The sequence below is a fragment of the Erpetoichthys calabaricus genome, chromosome 3 (genome assembly GCF_900747795.2).
Source record: "Erpetoichthys calabaricus chromosome 3, fErpCal1.3, whole genome shotgun sequence".
Taxonomy (NCBI): Eukaryota; Metazoa; Chordata; class Cladistia; order Polypteriformes; family Polypteridae; genus Erpetoichthys; species Erpetoichthys calabaricus.
In genome coordinates this window covers 216138224-216155933 of record NC_041396.2, presented here as the reverse complement: position 1 = coordinate 216155933, position 17710 = coordinate 216138224, and the positions used below count along the sequence as shown (strand labels likewise).

General features: G+C 35.9%; 1 protein-coding gene across 3 annotated transcripts in view; it reads left to right on the top strand.

Annotated features, from left to right (window-relative positions):
- Positions 1-17710, top strand: part of LOC114648645 (synaptotagmin-like protein 2) — a 554437-nt gene that overhangs the window by 497159 nt on the left and 39568 nt on the right. For all 3 annotated transcript variants that reach the window (XM_051925337.1, XM_051925335.1, XM_051925336.1), the window contains one exon: positions 16688-16790. In XM_051925337.1, coding sequence (XP_051781297.1) covers positions 16688-16790 — 103 coding nt within the window. The remainder of the gene's footprint in view (positions 1-16687; positions 16791-17710) is intronic.

Genomic DNA, 17710 nt, shown 5'->3' with positions numbered 1-17710 from the left:
ACCAGCATTTCTCCATTTAACTTGTTTTCATTTACACCTCTGTGTATTTATTGTGCACTGTTTGGTTTAATTAAATACTTGGAAGGAAAGTGAAGAGACAAAAGTGAAACACTGAAAATTACTCATCTGTTTTAGACTTCAGATCATTTGGATGATATCCTTAGAAAGGAAAAAAAATGTAGGATATGAGAATGGCCTGACATGGCAGAGTTAAAGCACTAACAAGTTATGAAATTGAATAATTGACAATTGTTTTCTGATTAAGCAACTGGGTTTGAACAAAAACCTGTAGCCACTGTGGCCCTCCAGGAATGACTTTGCCCACCCCTGTGCTATTCTATACTATTTGTTTTTGCTTATCTTCATTTTTACTTTCCAATCCAGTAGATGGCGCTAATGTGCCTGTTAAGGTGTTCTATGGAAAAAGCAGTTTACTAACTTGCATAAAATGGTGTGTCCTCCTCAAATGAAATTGGAATCTTAGACACTTAAATCAGATGTGTGGACTTACTATGGATTCAAACAGTGCGTTGGTAACAAACAAGTGGACAAAAGCAAAGCCATAGGTAAGCTGTGCAGCTCAGAAGTTAATTATTATTGTAACACAACAAATTTGACAAATCATTTACTCCAACATTAACCTGTAAATGTAATCTCAGTCCACATCCAAATGAGTAGAGCCTAAACAATCTATACTGGAGACAGCAGGTAGCTCGAAGCTTCCGTTTTAATTCACCTTGTGCCAAAAAAATAATGAAATCTATAGTAGGGTCTTTTATCTTTATAGATAAAAACTGCGACAGCTTTCGATAAATGATACAGGTTTTTGAACTGTGGTATGCTATACCAGGGGTAGGCAACGTTGGTCCTGGAGTGCCACAGTATGTGCAGGTTTTTGTTCCAACCCAGTTCCTTAACGAGAACTCAATTATTGCTGATGAAGCACATATTGCTTAAGTGACATTTTAATGCTTCATTTTAGTGGTCTCGCTTGTTAAGGTTCTCCAACCTTAATTGCTTATTTCAATCTTAAACTGCTGCATTCAGTGTTTTAATTGCTCCTTATTAGCTAAGATGTAAAAGACAAAGCAGCCAGCAGTTTCTCCAGCTAGCTTTTTTCCAATTACAGCTGTGTGTGTTCATCATGCACGGTTTGATTTAATAAAACACTTAATAGAAAAATGTGACAGACTGAAAAGATCTGTTTTAGGCTTCAAATCATTTGGATGATATCCTTGGAAAGGAAAAAAATCTACGATATAAAAAGCCTTACATTGCACAGACTAACAAGCCATAAAAATTAAATAAGGTCTGAGATTGGCAATGATTGGTTTCTAATTAAGCAATTGGGTTGAATGAAAACCTGTAGCCACTGCGGCTCACCAGGACGACATTGCCTACCCCTGTTTTACATCTTATTGCTAATAAGGAGCAATTAAAACACTGAATGCAACAGTTTAAGATTGAAATAAGCAATTAAGGTTGGAGAACCTTAACAAGCGAGACCACTAAAATGAAGCATTAAAATGTCACTTAAGCAATATGTGCTTCAATCAGCAATAATTGAGTTCTCGTTAAGGAACTGGGTTGGAACAAAAACCTGCACATACTGTGGCACTCCAGGACCGACGTTGCCTACCCCTGTGCTATACCAACCAGAAAGCAACTGAGTGAGGTTATTGTCCCTAAGGCTTTAGGAACATCTTAAGCAAAGAATTGCCACGTCTCTCAGGCCAGTGGAAAGAGTAGCCCTAACTTGTGAAAGCTGAATATCAAGGGCAGCGAATCCTACATGACGATCACATTTACTACATTATAAATGACCGGGCACCTGTGGTGAATGTGTTGTAGGCAAGCGCAGTGCATGCCAGTCACACAAGGAGCAATCTATATACAGAGTTGTTGTTCCAAAAATCTATCTAGCATTTTTAATGCTGTGTTCCATTGCATAACCACATAATTCACAAGTTTGTGTTTTACCAAGTCCAATAAACATTGTTTCTCTTTAAGCACATGGCTATCTGTAATACTGTGGTTGAAAAAGTCTGCAATAGGCCTCACTTGGCAAAGCAAAGAATTGTTGGAATTTTCAGAGCAGCCTGAGATATAAAAGTGAGCATGTGCACAAAGCAACCCGACTTGAAGGAGCACCATAATAGATTCATTATCAGTCACGATGGCTGTTCTTTTTCTTCTAATTTCTGTTCATTCAGTGGCGCTGTCAACAAGCATCAGCTCTAGATCCTCATTTTGAAATGCTTGCTTTTTGTCTGTGGACACACTTCTGAGACTTTTTAACATGACTGCTACAAGTGTGCAACTGAAGATATGTGTAAATTATAGAATTATAGAGAGACACAAGTCTTTCTGCAGCATCTTAATTTCGACTAATTTAAGATTAGGGAATAAATTTGACTAACCGTTTTGTTGAAGGATGTCTACAGGGAGATTCATAACACACAAATAGGATATTGAATAACATATATTTTATTATTTTATAATATTTGCCAGATGATATAGATGCTTTATAAAGTAAATGCCATCGCAATATATAAAACAAGGAGCCCCTCCAAAATATGTGTGGGCTCTGATGTGGTTATACATGTTAGTTAAATTATAGTGAATTTTGAATGAGCGCAGTGCTGTGAAAGTGTTTTTTTTTTTTTTTTTTTTTTTTTTTAGAGCAATGCTATTTTGTTCTACATCTTGCAAATTCTGATTTTAACTTCATTACTAATGAAGTATTTTTCTTAAATGTCATTCCATGCTTATGCATATGTTTAAGTCACTCTGTAGACACCCTTCAAAATAAAGTGTTACTGAAATTTGTCACATTATTTTAATGTTCTCTGTGCATGGTAAGTGCAAGTAATTTCTCAAAAAGCCAGCACTTCAAATATATCAGCGCACGCTAATTCAGTCAAGATAAAATCGATATCGAATTGAATTGGAGTATTATGAATCAGAATCAAATTGAATCGGGACATCAGTACTGACACCCAGCAATAACTGCATGAAAGATGCAATAGAAGTTCTCATGATTCAGAATGAAAACGCTAGCCTGTTCATTCAGGTACTGAAATTAACCAGAATCAATCAACCAGATGTGAGTAGTTTAGATTGACCCTTTTAAGATGGCAATTAGGCAAGGACAAAGCTAATTTAGATAAATCTGCAAACCTCTGAGGCAGAGATTGGAAGGGAGTGTTGTGTACTGGCAGTAATGCAGAGTGTTACATTTTTTAATGCAAATACAGGACTTACCAAAACATCCTTAATGTTGCTGAATCACACTAAAAAAGGAAATATATATAAAGCAAAATGTTATATTGATGTAAAATTTGAGATTTACAGTTGATGTAAAATAGTACTTCAGTAGCTTCAATGATCTAAAATATCAATTCAAAGCCACTTTGAGTGGAGTGGCATACGCATCAAAAAATTAATGTACCTGAATACAGTCAGAGTGCAGACTTTAATCCCATTCAGAAGGTTCTGTTGTCTTCTGCATTGATTGATAAGTTGTTCCTTGTAGTCACGGTTTATAGAAACACGTAAATGTTACTGTCCACAATTGGACAGAGAAAACAAAAATAACACTGTTAAAAAGAATGGTTGTTAACCTTGTGGACATGAGACAAAATATTCACAGCACCAATGCTTTCATTTCGTTTATTCTTTAAGCTGTCGGTATGACTTGTGGTGGTAGTACTCCTGGCTTAGGCTTCTTATAGCACAGAGTACAGTATGCTTCCAGAATTAAAATATAAAGAATAATAAACAGCAATCAAAGCCAAAAGGAGTGATGCCATATAACTTGCTGCAGATAATGAAGAAGAAATACACATAGGCCATAGACAACCTGACAATTCAGCCTTGGAGGCAACACTGTCAGAACACTCCACGTCCAGATTTTATTATAGTTCAATTCGTTAAATGAGTGAACCGCAAATACATTTTCTTTCCCAAACTATTAATATTTGAAATCCTAAGACAGTCACAGAGTCAGTCTTATTTTACTGTAATACGTTTAAAGTTTTAAATTCATTGCCTTCATATCATCATTTTAGAAGACAAATATCATGGATTGGTACACAAACTTGAAATATTCTAAACTAGTTCATTTGGAGATTTTTTTTTTTTTTTTGCAGTATTTGAAATTTAGCAAATGGATTTTAAGATACATTAAGGCTACTTTATCTGTCACTAACCTGTGAACCTCCTGACAGGTACTTCCAGAAAGGAACAAATCTTAAATTTGGGTCTGTAGAGCTTAAATTATTCTAGCTAATTAGGAATATCTAATGAATATACATTCATTGCCTCCATTTGGCTCGGCTGAACTAAAATGATTATTAAAAACATAATTTAAGCAACATTATCATTCACTCTAATGCAATGTCGTAGTGCATAGAAAATAGCAAATGATCAGTGGTTTTATGCAATTTTGTCTAATTTTAATATAGTGTAAGGAATGAAGAGCTATTGAAGTATCCATATAAATTATTGGTTCTAAAGTAATGAACGCCTCAGTCTCTGCCCTGAATGAGCCCACTCAAAAATTATATCCGTTTCAGAACTATTTATAGTCTTCCTCAAGATACTTTGTTATCTAGCAAACTATATAAACTCTGAGATCAGTCTAGATAAACGTTCTTGTGAAGTTAAGTATTCTGTAACTTATTAAATTATTTTCATCAATTCCCAAAAAAATGATGGCTCATTTTACCTGGTGCGCTTCACAGTCAACAATGCCTTTTACTTTTGTTGACAGGTAATCGTTCCCAATTTTGTGATTGTCTGTTCAGTACTGATTTGTTAAATATTTAAATCAAGGGTGTTGAGCTCTGGGCCTGGAGGGCCGCAGTGGCTACAGGTTTTCATTCTAACCCTTTTCCTAATCAGTGACCAGTTTTCACTGCTAAATAACTTTTTTCCCTTCATTTTAATAGCCCTGTTTTTAAGGATTTCAGTCCTCTGAATTTATTCTTTTCTTCATTAAATGACAGTCAAAGAGAAATGAGATGTGAAACAAGCCAACAGATGACCAGCTGAACTGGGATTTCAGACTCCAACCAATCTTTTAATGAGAAGCTGATTCTTGCAGCTAAACATGTTGTTTAATTCTGTTGCTGCTTGTTGTTCTCATTCTGCCTTAGCAGACATTTCCAAAACTGTTGATTTTCTTTTTTTGCTTTTTAAGAACACTGCCAAAATGTTTTGGTGACCTGAGATATCAACCTTACCGAGACCTTCACCTTTCCTTATTTTCAGATATTGTGGAATGGGTAAAGGTGAGCTGGTCATGTGGCACCTTGTTTTGTGTCTCATTATTGTTTGGCTGCTAATTAAGGAAAAAGAGACAACTAAGGGGCCTGAGTCAAGTTAATTAAAACTAAGGCAAAAGAAGTTAATTAGCAGCAAAAACTGGTCACTACTGACAAAGATGGTCAGAATGAAAACCTGCAGCCATTGCAGCCCTCCAGGACCAGAGTTTGACACCCATGAACAGTTTGAACTCTTTCTGCATCTCAACTCTTCCTCACTTGTTACTCCTACTCATATTTTTTCCCATTCTATGCACTGATATTAACTTGTTTGACAGTAACTCCATGTACGTCATTCAAATATATCTTGAATGAAAATCACTGGAGTCTGTCTTCTCTTCTCCTCAGGCTTGCACATGTCTTCCTTGTTCACTATTAGGGTGAAAATCTTGGTGTAGTGAAAACAGCTTTCGGGGTGAGATGTAATCTAGTAGGCTTAGAACACTTTTTAGTAATTTTCGTAATTCAGAGTGAATAGTGAATATTATAAATATATGCTTAAAGGTCGTAAGGTTAAACAACATTGGGTGCACTTTGTTTTTTGTGGTGTGGCAATGTTGGCCTTATTGTTTTTACACAGTCATATGGCGATATGTTTCCAATTCTCCAATAGTAACATTCCTGAATTAGCATTTCAAAAAAAGTAATTCTTTGACTACTCTGTATTAAGCGTTTGTACTATGATTTAAGGTTTAAAAAGGGTATATTTCATTTGTGAATAACCATCTGTTAAAATGGTTAAATTTGAAGGAATACATTAAGTTTAAGTGTAAATAAGTGATTGCAAATCATAGATCAATAAAGTATGTAAGAGTAGAAAGGAAGGATAAATTGTTCTTTTAACATCATACACCACTCTTTCCTGCTAATGAAAAGGTTTACCTTTTGCACTGCAGAATAAAACCGCCAATAGTGAATGTAGAAGCATAATAAAATGATCATGGGCTTATGATGAAAATATCCTTGCATGTATTAAGGTATTTGTTTAAAGATAGAAATTGACCTAAAAACAACACTACTTTCTACAGATAGGCACAAAATGTGTATCAAGCAACTTTAAAGTTTTGTACCTCCTGGCGGGAACCATAATGTAGAAACATAATGCATTACTTAGTCTCAGTTTTACTGTAATATGTCACCTAATTAGGAGGTGCTGCACCCAGCAAGCATGTACTTTCAGATGATTTCACTGTGATTAGGGCAAGAAGACATCACAGGGATCCTTCACATTTGTTATTTTGATGCTGTGGTTCTAATAGTAGAATATGATGGGGGGGGGGGGGGTTTGCAGGTGCGGGAGAAAAAGATAGAAGTGCCGAAGGCCATAGATGCAAATATCAAATGTGTTGTGTGCAGTGTTGCCTAAAGCACTCAACAGCCATACATCAGTAAAAGTGGACTTCCCTTTCTGAAAAGTTATTCAAGTAAAAGTAAAACCAGCCCATGAGCAAACTACTTAAGTAGAAGTTTTAAAGAATCTGATATTAATTGTACTTAAGCATCAAAAGAACAAGTAAATGAAGGATCTCCTGCCATTTTGTATACAGTCAAAGTTGTTAACTTTTTGTGTGTGATTTGTACTTCTATCACTAAGGTATGAGCCAGGAAACTGCAATTTGAAGCAATGACATTCACCGTGAGTGGACATGTTAATGAATCTGATAGATATATAAACTGTAGATGTATATATAGATGTGTGTATGTATATATGCATGTATATACAGTCATATGAAAAAGTTTGGGAACCCCTCTTAATTCTTTGGATTTTTGTTCATCATTGGCTGAGCTTTCAAAGTAGCAGCTTCCTTTTAATACGTATATGACATGCCTTATGGAAACAGTAGTATTTCAGCAGTGACATTAAGTTTATTGGATTAACAGAAAATATGCAATATGCATCATAACAAAATTAGACAGGTACATAAATTTGGGCACCCCAACAGAGTTGAGCCTCCTTTTGCAAATATAACAGAGTTGAGCCTCCTTTTGCAAATATAACAGCCTCTAGACGCCTCAAATAGCCTTTGATGAGTGTCTGAATTCTGGATGGAGGTATTTTTGACCATTCTTCCATACAAAATCTCTCCAGTTCAGTTAAATTTGATGGCTTCCAAGCATGAACAGCCTGAATCAAATCATCCCATTGATTTTCGATGATATTCAAGTCAGGGGACTGCGATGGCCCATTCCAGAACATTGTACTTCTCCCTCTGCATGAATGCCTTTGTAGATTTCAAACTGTGTTTTGGGTCATTGTCTTGTTGGAATATCCAACCCCTGCGTAACTTCAACTTTGTGATTGATGCTTAAACATTATCCTGAAGAATTTGTTGATATTGGGTTGAATTCATTCCGACCCTCGACTTTAACAAGGGCCTCAGTCCCTGAACTAGCCACACAGCATGATGGAACCTCCACTAAATCTGACAGTAGGTAGCAGGTGTTTATCTTGGAATGCAGTGTTCTTCTTCCGCCATGCAAAGCGCTTTTTGTTATGACCAAATAACTCAATTTTTGTCTCATCAGTCCAAAGCACTTTGTTCCAAAGTTAACCTGGCTTGTCTAAATGAGCATTTGCATACAATAAGCGGCTCTGTTTGTGGCGTGAGTGCAGAAAGGGCATCTTTCTCACCGCCCTGCCATACAGATGTTCTTTGTGCAAATTGTGCTGAATTGTACAACGATGTACAGATGCACCATCTGCAGCAAGATGTTCTTGCAGGTCTTTGGAGGTGATCTGTAGGTTGTCTGTAACCATTCTCACAGTCCTGTGCATATGCCGCTCCTGTATTTTTCTTGGCCTGCCAGACCTGGGTTTAACAGCAACTGTGCCTGTGGCCTTCCATTTCCTGATTACATTCCTTACAGTTGAAACTGACAGTTTAAACCTCTGTGATAGCTTTTTGTAGCCTTCCCCTAAACCATGATACTGAACAATCTTTGTTTTCAGATCTTTTGAGAGTTGCTTTGAGGATCCGATGCTGTCACTCTTCAGAGGAGAGTCAAAGGGAAGCACAACTTGCAATTGACCACCTTAAATACCTTTTCTCATGATTGGACACATCTGTCATGAAGTTCAAGGCTTAACGAGTTAATCAAACCAGTTTGGTGTTGCAAGTAATCAGTACTGAGCAGTTACATGCATTCAAATCAGCAAAATTACAAGGGTACTCAAATTTCAGCACAGCCAGTTTTTCACATTTGATTTAATTTCATATAACTAAATACTGCTTCACTAAAAATCTTTGTTTGGAAATACACCCCAGTACTCAGATGTTCCTAAGAAATGAAAGACATACCACTGTTATCTTTTTTGTTGAAAGTAGAGTAAATTATTATGCAGGCTGAGAGGGGTTCCCAAACATTTTCTTATGACTGTATGTATATAGCAAAGTCAAAGCAAACTTTGTCATCTCAACCATATACAAGTATACAGATAGACGAAATTGCGAAGCTCAGGGTCCACAGTGTAACAACATGAAGTGCAATAATAAATTAAAAATAGAATTAAAATTTAAAATTAAAACACAAACAAGACAAGACATTATGCCAAAACAAGATAAAGAAGTAGTAGCAATATTGACGTGTAGTAAGCAATATGAACATTGATGCAATATATGGTATTTGCAATCTATACAATTTATTTTTGTATAGCGCAAAATCACACAAGAAGTGCCGGAATGGGCTTTAACAGGCCCTGCCTCTTGACAGTCCCCCAGCCTTGACTCTCTAAGAAGACAAGGAAAAACTCCCTCCCCCCCCAAAAAAAAACCTTGTAGGGAAAAAATGGAAGAAACCTTGGGAAAGGCAGTTCAAAGAGAGACCCCTTTCCAGGTAGGTTGGGCATGCAGTGGGTGTCAAAAAGAAGGTGGTCAATATAATACAATACACAGAACAAATCCACAATACAGTATAAAAATAAAAACTTTAGAAGTACAGAGCAGAATTTAACAGTGGACAATATCACATACTATGATTTGTTTAGAGTCCTGCAGACCTCATCCATCAAGCTGCCTCCCCCATTTGGCCATTCCATGGCTGAAACAGTGCTGGGCCAGCCAATTCGATGAAAGGACCCCTCTTTCCCAAGATTCCTGCGATCCTCCATCAGGGATGACTTTACCTTAGGCAGGCAAAACAACTTGGCAGGTGGGCCATGGCACCAAGTGCCACATTTGAGTACCGAGAAGAGAAACCGAATAGGTGAGGGTTAGTATCCAATTATAACTATCATGTTACTTATGTTTTAGTGATAATGACTAACAACAGAGATGCAGTATGAATAGTTAATCAGCAGCTCTAGTCAGGATATGCTAAACTGAAGTAGTGAGTCTTCAGCCGGGATTTAAAAGCTGAGACCGAAGGGGCATCTCTTATAGTAGCAGGCAGACCATTCCACGGTTTAGGGGCCCTGTAACTAAAAGCTCGACCTCCCACTGTTATTTTATTAATCCTTGGAAACATTAGCAGACTGGCATCTTGAGATTTTAATGTACGCTCTGGTTTGTAAGTCATGATAAGTTCAGACAGGTAAGCCGGACCTTGGCCATTTAATGCTTTATATGTTAAAAGGAGGATTTTGAAATCTGCCCTAAACTTAACCGGGAGCCAGTGTAAGGATTTAAGAACTGGAGTTATGTGTTTGTATTTTCTTGTTCTTGTAATAATTCTTGCAGCAGCATTTTGGATTAACTGGAGGCTGTATAGAGAACAGGTTGAACATCCAGTGAAAACTGCATTGCAGTAGTCAATCCTACTAGAAATAAATGCATAAATCAATATCTCAGAATCCTGTTTATTTAGAAAGCGCCTTAATTTCCTAACATTTTTAAGATCGAAGAAACATGAATTGGACAACTTTGTAATATGCGCTTTAAATGACATGCTAGAGTCAAAGATAACTCCTAGATTGCGGGCTGATTCAGTGAAATTAATAGGGATTCCAACTGAGTTAAATGATGACAAAATATTGTTGTGATCAGCGTCATTTCCTCCAACAATTAACATCTGTTTTATCTGTATTTAAAGACAAGTAGTTCTCATTCATCCACTCCTTTAATTTACTAACACAACTAATTAAAGACAACATTGGAGAAACTTCATTTGATCTAAATGAAAGGTATAACTGGGTGTCATCTGCATACGAGTGAAAATTAACATTGTTTCCTAATGAGAGATCCCAGTGGAAGCATGTAAATTGAGAATAGTAAAGGTCCCCGTACTGAGCCCTGCGGGACACCATATTGAACTTCTGTGTATAGTGATGGAGTACTGTCAGCACATTTCTGTACATATTGGAATCGATTTGATAAATAAGAACTAAACCAAGCGTGCACGGTGCCTGTAAGCCCAACATCATTTTCTAGCCTGTGCAGTAATATACAGTAGAATGGTCAATGGTGTCAAATGCTGTACTTAAGTCCAACAACATAATTACAGTGGAGTTTCCTTCATCAGAGGATATCAGAATGTTGTTTACAACCCACATTACTGCCATTTCTGTACTATGACCAGTGCGGAAACCAGACTGGAATTTCTCAAATAAATTGTAATGCGTAAGGTGTGACTGAAGCTGATTGGCGACTACTTTTTCTAGTATTTTAGAGAGAAAGGGTAAATTTGAAATAGGCCTATAATTATTTAGTATGTGGGGGTCTAGGTCTGACTTTAAGTAATGGTTTAATGACTGACACTTTTAGTACTTCAGGTACTGCGTCATGCAATAATGAACTATTGATAATGTTTAGGATAGGCGCTGCAAGAACATCCATTGCACTTTTTACTAGTTTTGTTGGCACTGGATCTAGGGAATAAGTATTGGGCTTCATTTTAGAAATTAAAGTTAAGCCTTCCTGCTCAGTTACAGGATTAAAATTACTAAAGTGCTGAATGCAATGTGAGACAGGGTCTGCTGAGCTAGTATTTGGTTTGTACTATGATGCTGAGATCTGGGATCTTATATTTTTGATTTTCTCATTGAAGAAGTTCATAAAGTCTGTACTGCTAATATCTGTTGGTATTTTGCACTGTAGATCTGAATTCCCATTCGTTAGTTTAGCAACTGTTCTAAACAGTACCCAAGGATTTTTATTATTGCTATCGATTATTGTAGAATAGTATTCTGAGCAAGCTTTAAAGAGAGGTTTTTAATATTTTTTAACACTCTCTGTCCATGCAATTTGAAAGACATGTAGCTTTGTTGTTCTCCATCTGCGCTCCAGTTTTCAACACTCTAATTTAAGAGCTCAAATGTTTTCATTTAACCAGGGACAGTTTCTATGTGCTTTGATACACTTTTGTTTTAAGGGGAGCCACTGTGTCCAGAGCATCTCTCAAGGTCACATTATAATGTGATGTTAGCTGATCTAAATTGTTTTCCACAATTACACTCGACTTACTCAAAGTATCTACAAATTTTGAAGCAGAATTACAATCTAGATGTCGCACTGTCTTTGTTTTAATCTGTGAGTGTGTTGGCGAGGGCAGGACTAAATCAAATATAATTAAGTAGTGATCGGAAATAATTTAATGGAGGAATATTTAAATTTTGCATTTCAACTTTGTAAGTTATAATTAAATCCAATGTGTGGTTATGATTATGAGTTGGACCTTTGAGAATATGACAAAAAAAACTCCTACTGAATTTAACAAATAAGTAAAACATTTGCTAAAAGTGTCAGTTTCCACATCAATGTGTACATTAAAATCCCCCATCAGTACTATATGATCATAATTTTTAGCCAAATCAGATAGAAGGTTGCTAAATTCAGTCATGAACAATGAATATGGCCCTGGTGGTCTGTAGACTAGCACTATAAGTGTGTTGGAATCTGTTTGAATATTTAGAATGAATGCCTCAAAGGATGTAAAGTTGCCTAAATTTTTAGACGTGATTTTCATTTTGTTACAAAGAATCATTCCAAGTCCTCCTCCTCGACCAGAATCTCTAGATTTATGAAGGACGAGTAGCCATCTGGTGACGCCTCAGCTAGGGGAACAGTGTCACATTTACTAAGCCAGGTTTCAGTGAGAAGACACAGATCAGATTTTCTACTTAATATAATATCATTTACCAAAGCAGCTTTACTGCCAAGAGAGCGAATGTTCAATAAGCAGCATTTAAAACTGCATGCTACTAGATACATTAATATAGTCAACAGATGTGTAAAATAATAAATAAATATGTATGTATGTATATATATATATGTGTATGTGTGTGTGTATATATGTGTGTGTATATATCGTCGTGTATGTATATATAATAAAAAAAATTCTTGAACAAAATGAATATCATGTATAATAAATCAGATGTAGTGTTTCACAAAATGCACCACAGCATTTTATAATTGCAAATGAAGCTTTATGAAGGTGCTTAGTCAGCTGTTACAGCATGCTGATATAGGAAAAATAGCAATTTTTGGAAGTAATACTTATTCTTCATGTTTGCTTTCTTATCAGATGACCATGCTCATGGCAGGATTTATGCACAGGCCTTTCTTGGCTAAAGGTCAGGGAACCCACAATTAGACAAAATTATATGAACAAATATCAGTTGCTTGTCTACAAAATAAATATTCCTACCTCTGGACTGGCCAATCCAATCCCTCTTTAAAACAACAACTCCTTTACCGTAATCCCTGAGAAAACTCCTCTCTATTGAACCATCAGCTAGCGATGTTGGGCAGCTGTTGGAACAGTGTTTATGGCAGAAGGGCAAGTTGAATATGGACTGTCGGAGTATAAAGTGCGTTTGCAAGTTGTCTTGTAATAATGGTGAAAGCTGTTGAGAATGGGACAATGACGTCATGAGAGATTCTAGTTCTAGTGATCGGGTAGCATACAGAGATTATGATTTTGCTCAAACAGTAATGCCAATGAATGTGCAAGGTATTAGATCATTGGGGACTTCTCTTACATAACCCAGTGCATCTTTTTCTCCTGTCCATGCCACCTCGGTCGGTCACTCGCTGGGCTGCCTAAAGCCTGACTCTGTTGTCCCACCACCATTCTTTGGTGTTTTGTAGATTGACCCTTTAAGCCCTTTGTCCACTAATGCTTACATGTATGTTCAGCAGTAGTGCCCAATCCCTGGAGTGCCGTTCCTCTCACTGACTGCAGTTCTTCCTCCCAGTCGCCTTGTTTCCCATCCACAGCTCCTGCAAAATTATAATGACACTGAAAGGCCAGTTACCGTCAGATGAACAACTGGTTTTAGGGATGGTGAGTAGTTAGTAGCAGAAGAAGAGACCTCTTTAGAGCTTTAGGTCATACCTGTTCCAAACATCCTTGGGGAGAAAGTCAAAGGTATTTTTTTTTACATTGGTCATAGAATTTAACAAGATTCCAATACATCAAAGAGAGATGTATATTATATGATTTAACAACAAAGAATAGAGAGTGATCCAAAGATTTGCTGAAGTTTGAGATTTAATCTGGAATAATGTACTGGGGCTTGCTGCAGTAATTCAGATATCCCAGCATCTTTCAGCAAGAAGGAACTGCTTCAGCTTACTCAACTTCCTAATACTTATCCTTGGGGATGTTAAAATTTCTGTTTAGTTTACATGAAAACATATTGAGTTGATTATTTGCAGTGGGCAGATTTTCTATCACCATGCACACATATCACCTTTATATCCTGAATTGACTTCTGTTAGCTAAATTTTAATTGGGAAGCAGAATACTGACATTCTCTTTGTTTCCTTTTACAGACTTAGAGCCAGTTTCTTATTCTGTTTAATGTATTGAGCATAAGGATTTTGGAGACTCTTACACATACACTTAAAGTCGTTCTGATTTAACATTTGAAGTGCAAATTGTAACCTTTTCTCAAGATATTTTCAATCATTGTGATTAAAGCCAAATTGTTAGGCAGAACTGTTCATTAACAAATACAGTAGGGGCACATCCTAAAGATGCCATGAGTTATACTTAAAGCCCTAATAATGTAATACACTGTAAATTCTTCCCATGATAAATTTAAATTGTTTTTTCATTAGTATCAGACAGGAATAAATAACAAGCCCCATGTTATCATGTTCTTCAGATATCAGTATATTTACAAAAATATAATAGCCTAATGCACTTACTCTGAACATGTTGTTCGATTTGGTTTGGTTTGCATGTTGTCCACATTATTTGAAAAACCTTTCCAGAAAGTTAAATTTCTCTGCTGTTGTTTTCATGAATTTTTCATTGTACTTGATGAATAAATAACTCACCCTCATGTAACTCTTGAGAGTTGCTGCTTGTAAAATATGAGCATGTGCCACTAAAGATACAACCCTTGTAATCTACATTTAGAGATTGCTGTAAGAAAGTATTAGAGGCGAGCATTCCAATAAAAGCTACAGCTGTGATTGTATTTGAATTCCCATAATATGCTGAAAGTTTGAATTGTCTTGGTGCAGAATGAAGAAAACATACTGTAGATAATGTCTATTGCCAACAGGTTGTTTTGTGGAAATATTGCAACTATTGAAACGTATGTATTCAATTTTTACCCTATTACTTAAAATCCCATTTCAAGAGTTTCGTAATTGGATTTAAAGCCAAAGTAAAATACATGACGATGAAACGATATTGTAGTAAAAATGTCAATTTCTTTTTCACTGAAACTGGTCCACCTTCCAGCATGTGCCCTGTCTTGTATACAGTTACAATGATTAAAGGCGAAGTACAAAGACAGCTGACCTTTGTTTGATGCATGTGTTACATTTTGCAACATTGATGTATATGTATAGGCTACCTTTATACAAGATAACAGCACACAATACCAATTTAGTTTTTTTTTTTTCCATCTCACTTTTCATATAGAGAATATATAGCAGCATCCTTTGGTTTTACCTTTAAGTTCTTGAAGTGAAACGCAGTTAACATTTTGTTATGCTTCATTTGCACAAGCCATTCTTATGTAGACATTCAGACGTTCTTGTCCTGAGACAATTTCGAATCCACAAGTAATCCAACCTGGATGTCTTTGACGTGGGAGAGAACCAGAAAACCTGCAGAAAAATCCATGCAGTGGTACCAGACCCACTTAATGTCAATCCTGAATTACATTAGGAGCAAGATGGAAACCAACTAAGGGTGCCATTTTATCAGAGGGCACACTATGCATACACCAACTTTAACTTGTACTGACCAATTTAGAATTGCCATTTACTTCACAGAAATGTAAATACATATATAGTTGAGAGAAACAAATAAATTAAACTAATTAACCTAAAATAAAGTGAAAATTAGAAATTGAGGAGATGTGAATTTAAATAGCATGAGTTTGGGACACCTCCTAATTTGGTCCAAGTTAGAGGTTCATATAGGAGACTATCTTTGGGGAATCAGCTGATTATTTCTTTTCACAACCAAACAGAGCTACTTTCATGGCATGTGATGGTTTAACAATTCCAACACCATTAAAAGTTGCTTTCAATTGTTAACTGAATCAATTTCTTTTAAGTCTGTCTAACACCTTAACCTCATTGAAAAAAGTATTTTCTTGTTAAATCTCTAGCACATCTGGCCTCATCGATGGCCTTTACAACATTAACAAGAGGCTTTGACCGCTTCTTTATGTCGTTTCACTTGTCCTGTTAATATGTCTGCCTTTTTATAGTGAAAGATCGATGAGAAGAAAGGTGCTTTGAGCTTTGTAAAGATTCAGTTAATTAAATAAGATTGCTTTAAATTAAATTCATGAGGTGGAAAGTTTTAGTTTGAGTACATCATTCCAGTCAAAGGCAAAACCAACTTATTAAAGACAGATAACGGTCTGAATTTTTTGTGTAATTTAAAAGTTTCTGAAATACATGGATTTACAGGTGCTATTCATCAACCATTCACTCATTTAATTTATTGATTTGCAAAGTAAAATTGTTTTTAATTTTCTTTTTCTAACACTCAGAATCTTGATACAATGAGATCTTAGAGATGTTTCGAGGAATAAATGCAACTCTGCAGTACATAATCTGGTGATACAAAAATTTCTCCAGTCTCATCATGTTTATTTATTTTATATATATATATATATATATATATATATATATACACACACACACACACGCAAGATATAGGTTATAACTTTCCAGATTTAGGTCTGAAACTTGTTGATGGTTAATACCCTTCCTAACTATTTTTTCCCCTGTTTCATGTGATATAAATATCAATGTATATCTGGAATATAAAAACGTTATTAAAACTGAAGTTCATCTGTTTCATTAAAAGCAGAAAATAAACATAAGCTGATGTTTAATCGACTAGTCATCATATCAGTAAATTAGTGCTGCTTATGGGCAAAGCAAACTGATGCTGATAGTAAAAGCTTTTAAATGGGTTAAAAATATGCTAATCTCTTTTGACAGTTATGTGAAAACCTACCTCTATCCAGACCGATCCCGTCTAAGCAAGAGGAAAACATCTGTGAAGAAGAATACGGTGAATCCTATCTATAGGGAGTCTCTGACTGTAAGTGTGCAGGACATTCACAAGGAACTTCTGGCATAGCTTATCCTCTAAATCCTCCATTAGCTTTATTTTTTTGTGCAAGTTTGGTGGAAATTCTTTGTGTGTGTGTATAAAAATCAAAATTGGGCATTAATTAGCCATGTTAAGATTGAAACAACTGGGCAAAACTTAATTATCTAAACTTTTGTGTTCACTTTGTGACAACTTTCTTTTCCTTGTATACAGAATTTATATTTTCATTTTAAGCACAGAAACCCAGTCACAGACTTCCAAAGTCATGATTAGTTTTTTTCCAATACATTTATCTGATGATGCACATACTAGACAGCAGTTGTGCTTTTCATTGTGATGTTTCACCCCTTGTCATGATCAAGTTAAAACAGAGCGTGCTCACATGAGTAGATAACAAAGTTCCTTTAGATGTCACCTCCAAAATGGTTAACTGGTTATAGATTTTAAGGATTAAAACAAAAATAAAAAACAAGCCAAATGACTCCTATCTAAGTGCCTTTGAAATCAATGCCAGGAGGACTAATTTTAGATAATGCAAAAGTCAAAGGTAGCCTTTCAATTTTTGTTATCAGCAGTACCTGAGGGAGTGTCTTTTGGTTGCCTCCTTAGCATTATGTTTACCCCTGGAAAAACGAGCCAAAATTTGGAATTTTTTATCAACAAGAAAATATGTTATATGTTACAGAAACATGTCAATACTAAAATGTCAACATAAATGCAGTAGGAAAAGTATGTCTAGTGTCCACTGCTGTACTGATGCAAGTTTAGCACATGCCTTTGTGTGACATGTTTTGATGTCATGATTGGGATGGTAGAAGCATGTTTCTTTGTGCACTTTTTAAAATTTTCAATGTTTTTTTACACATAAGAGGGTCAAATGTCAGTGCATGATCCATACAATGAACATA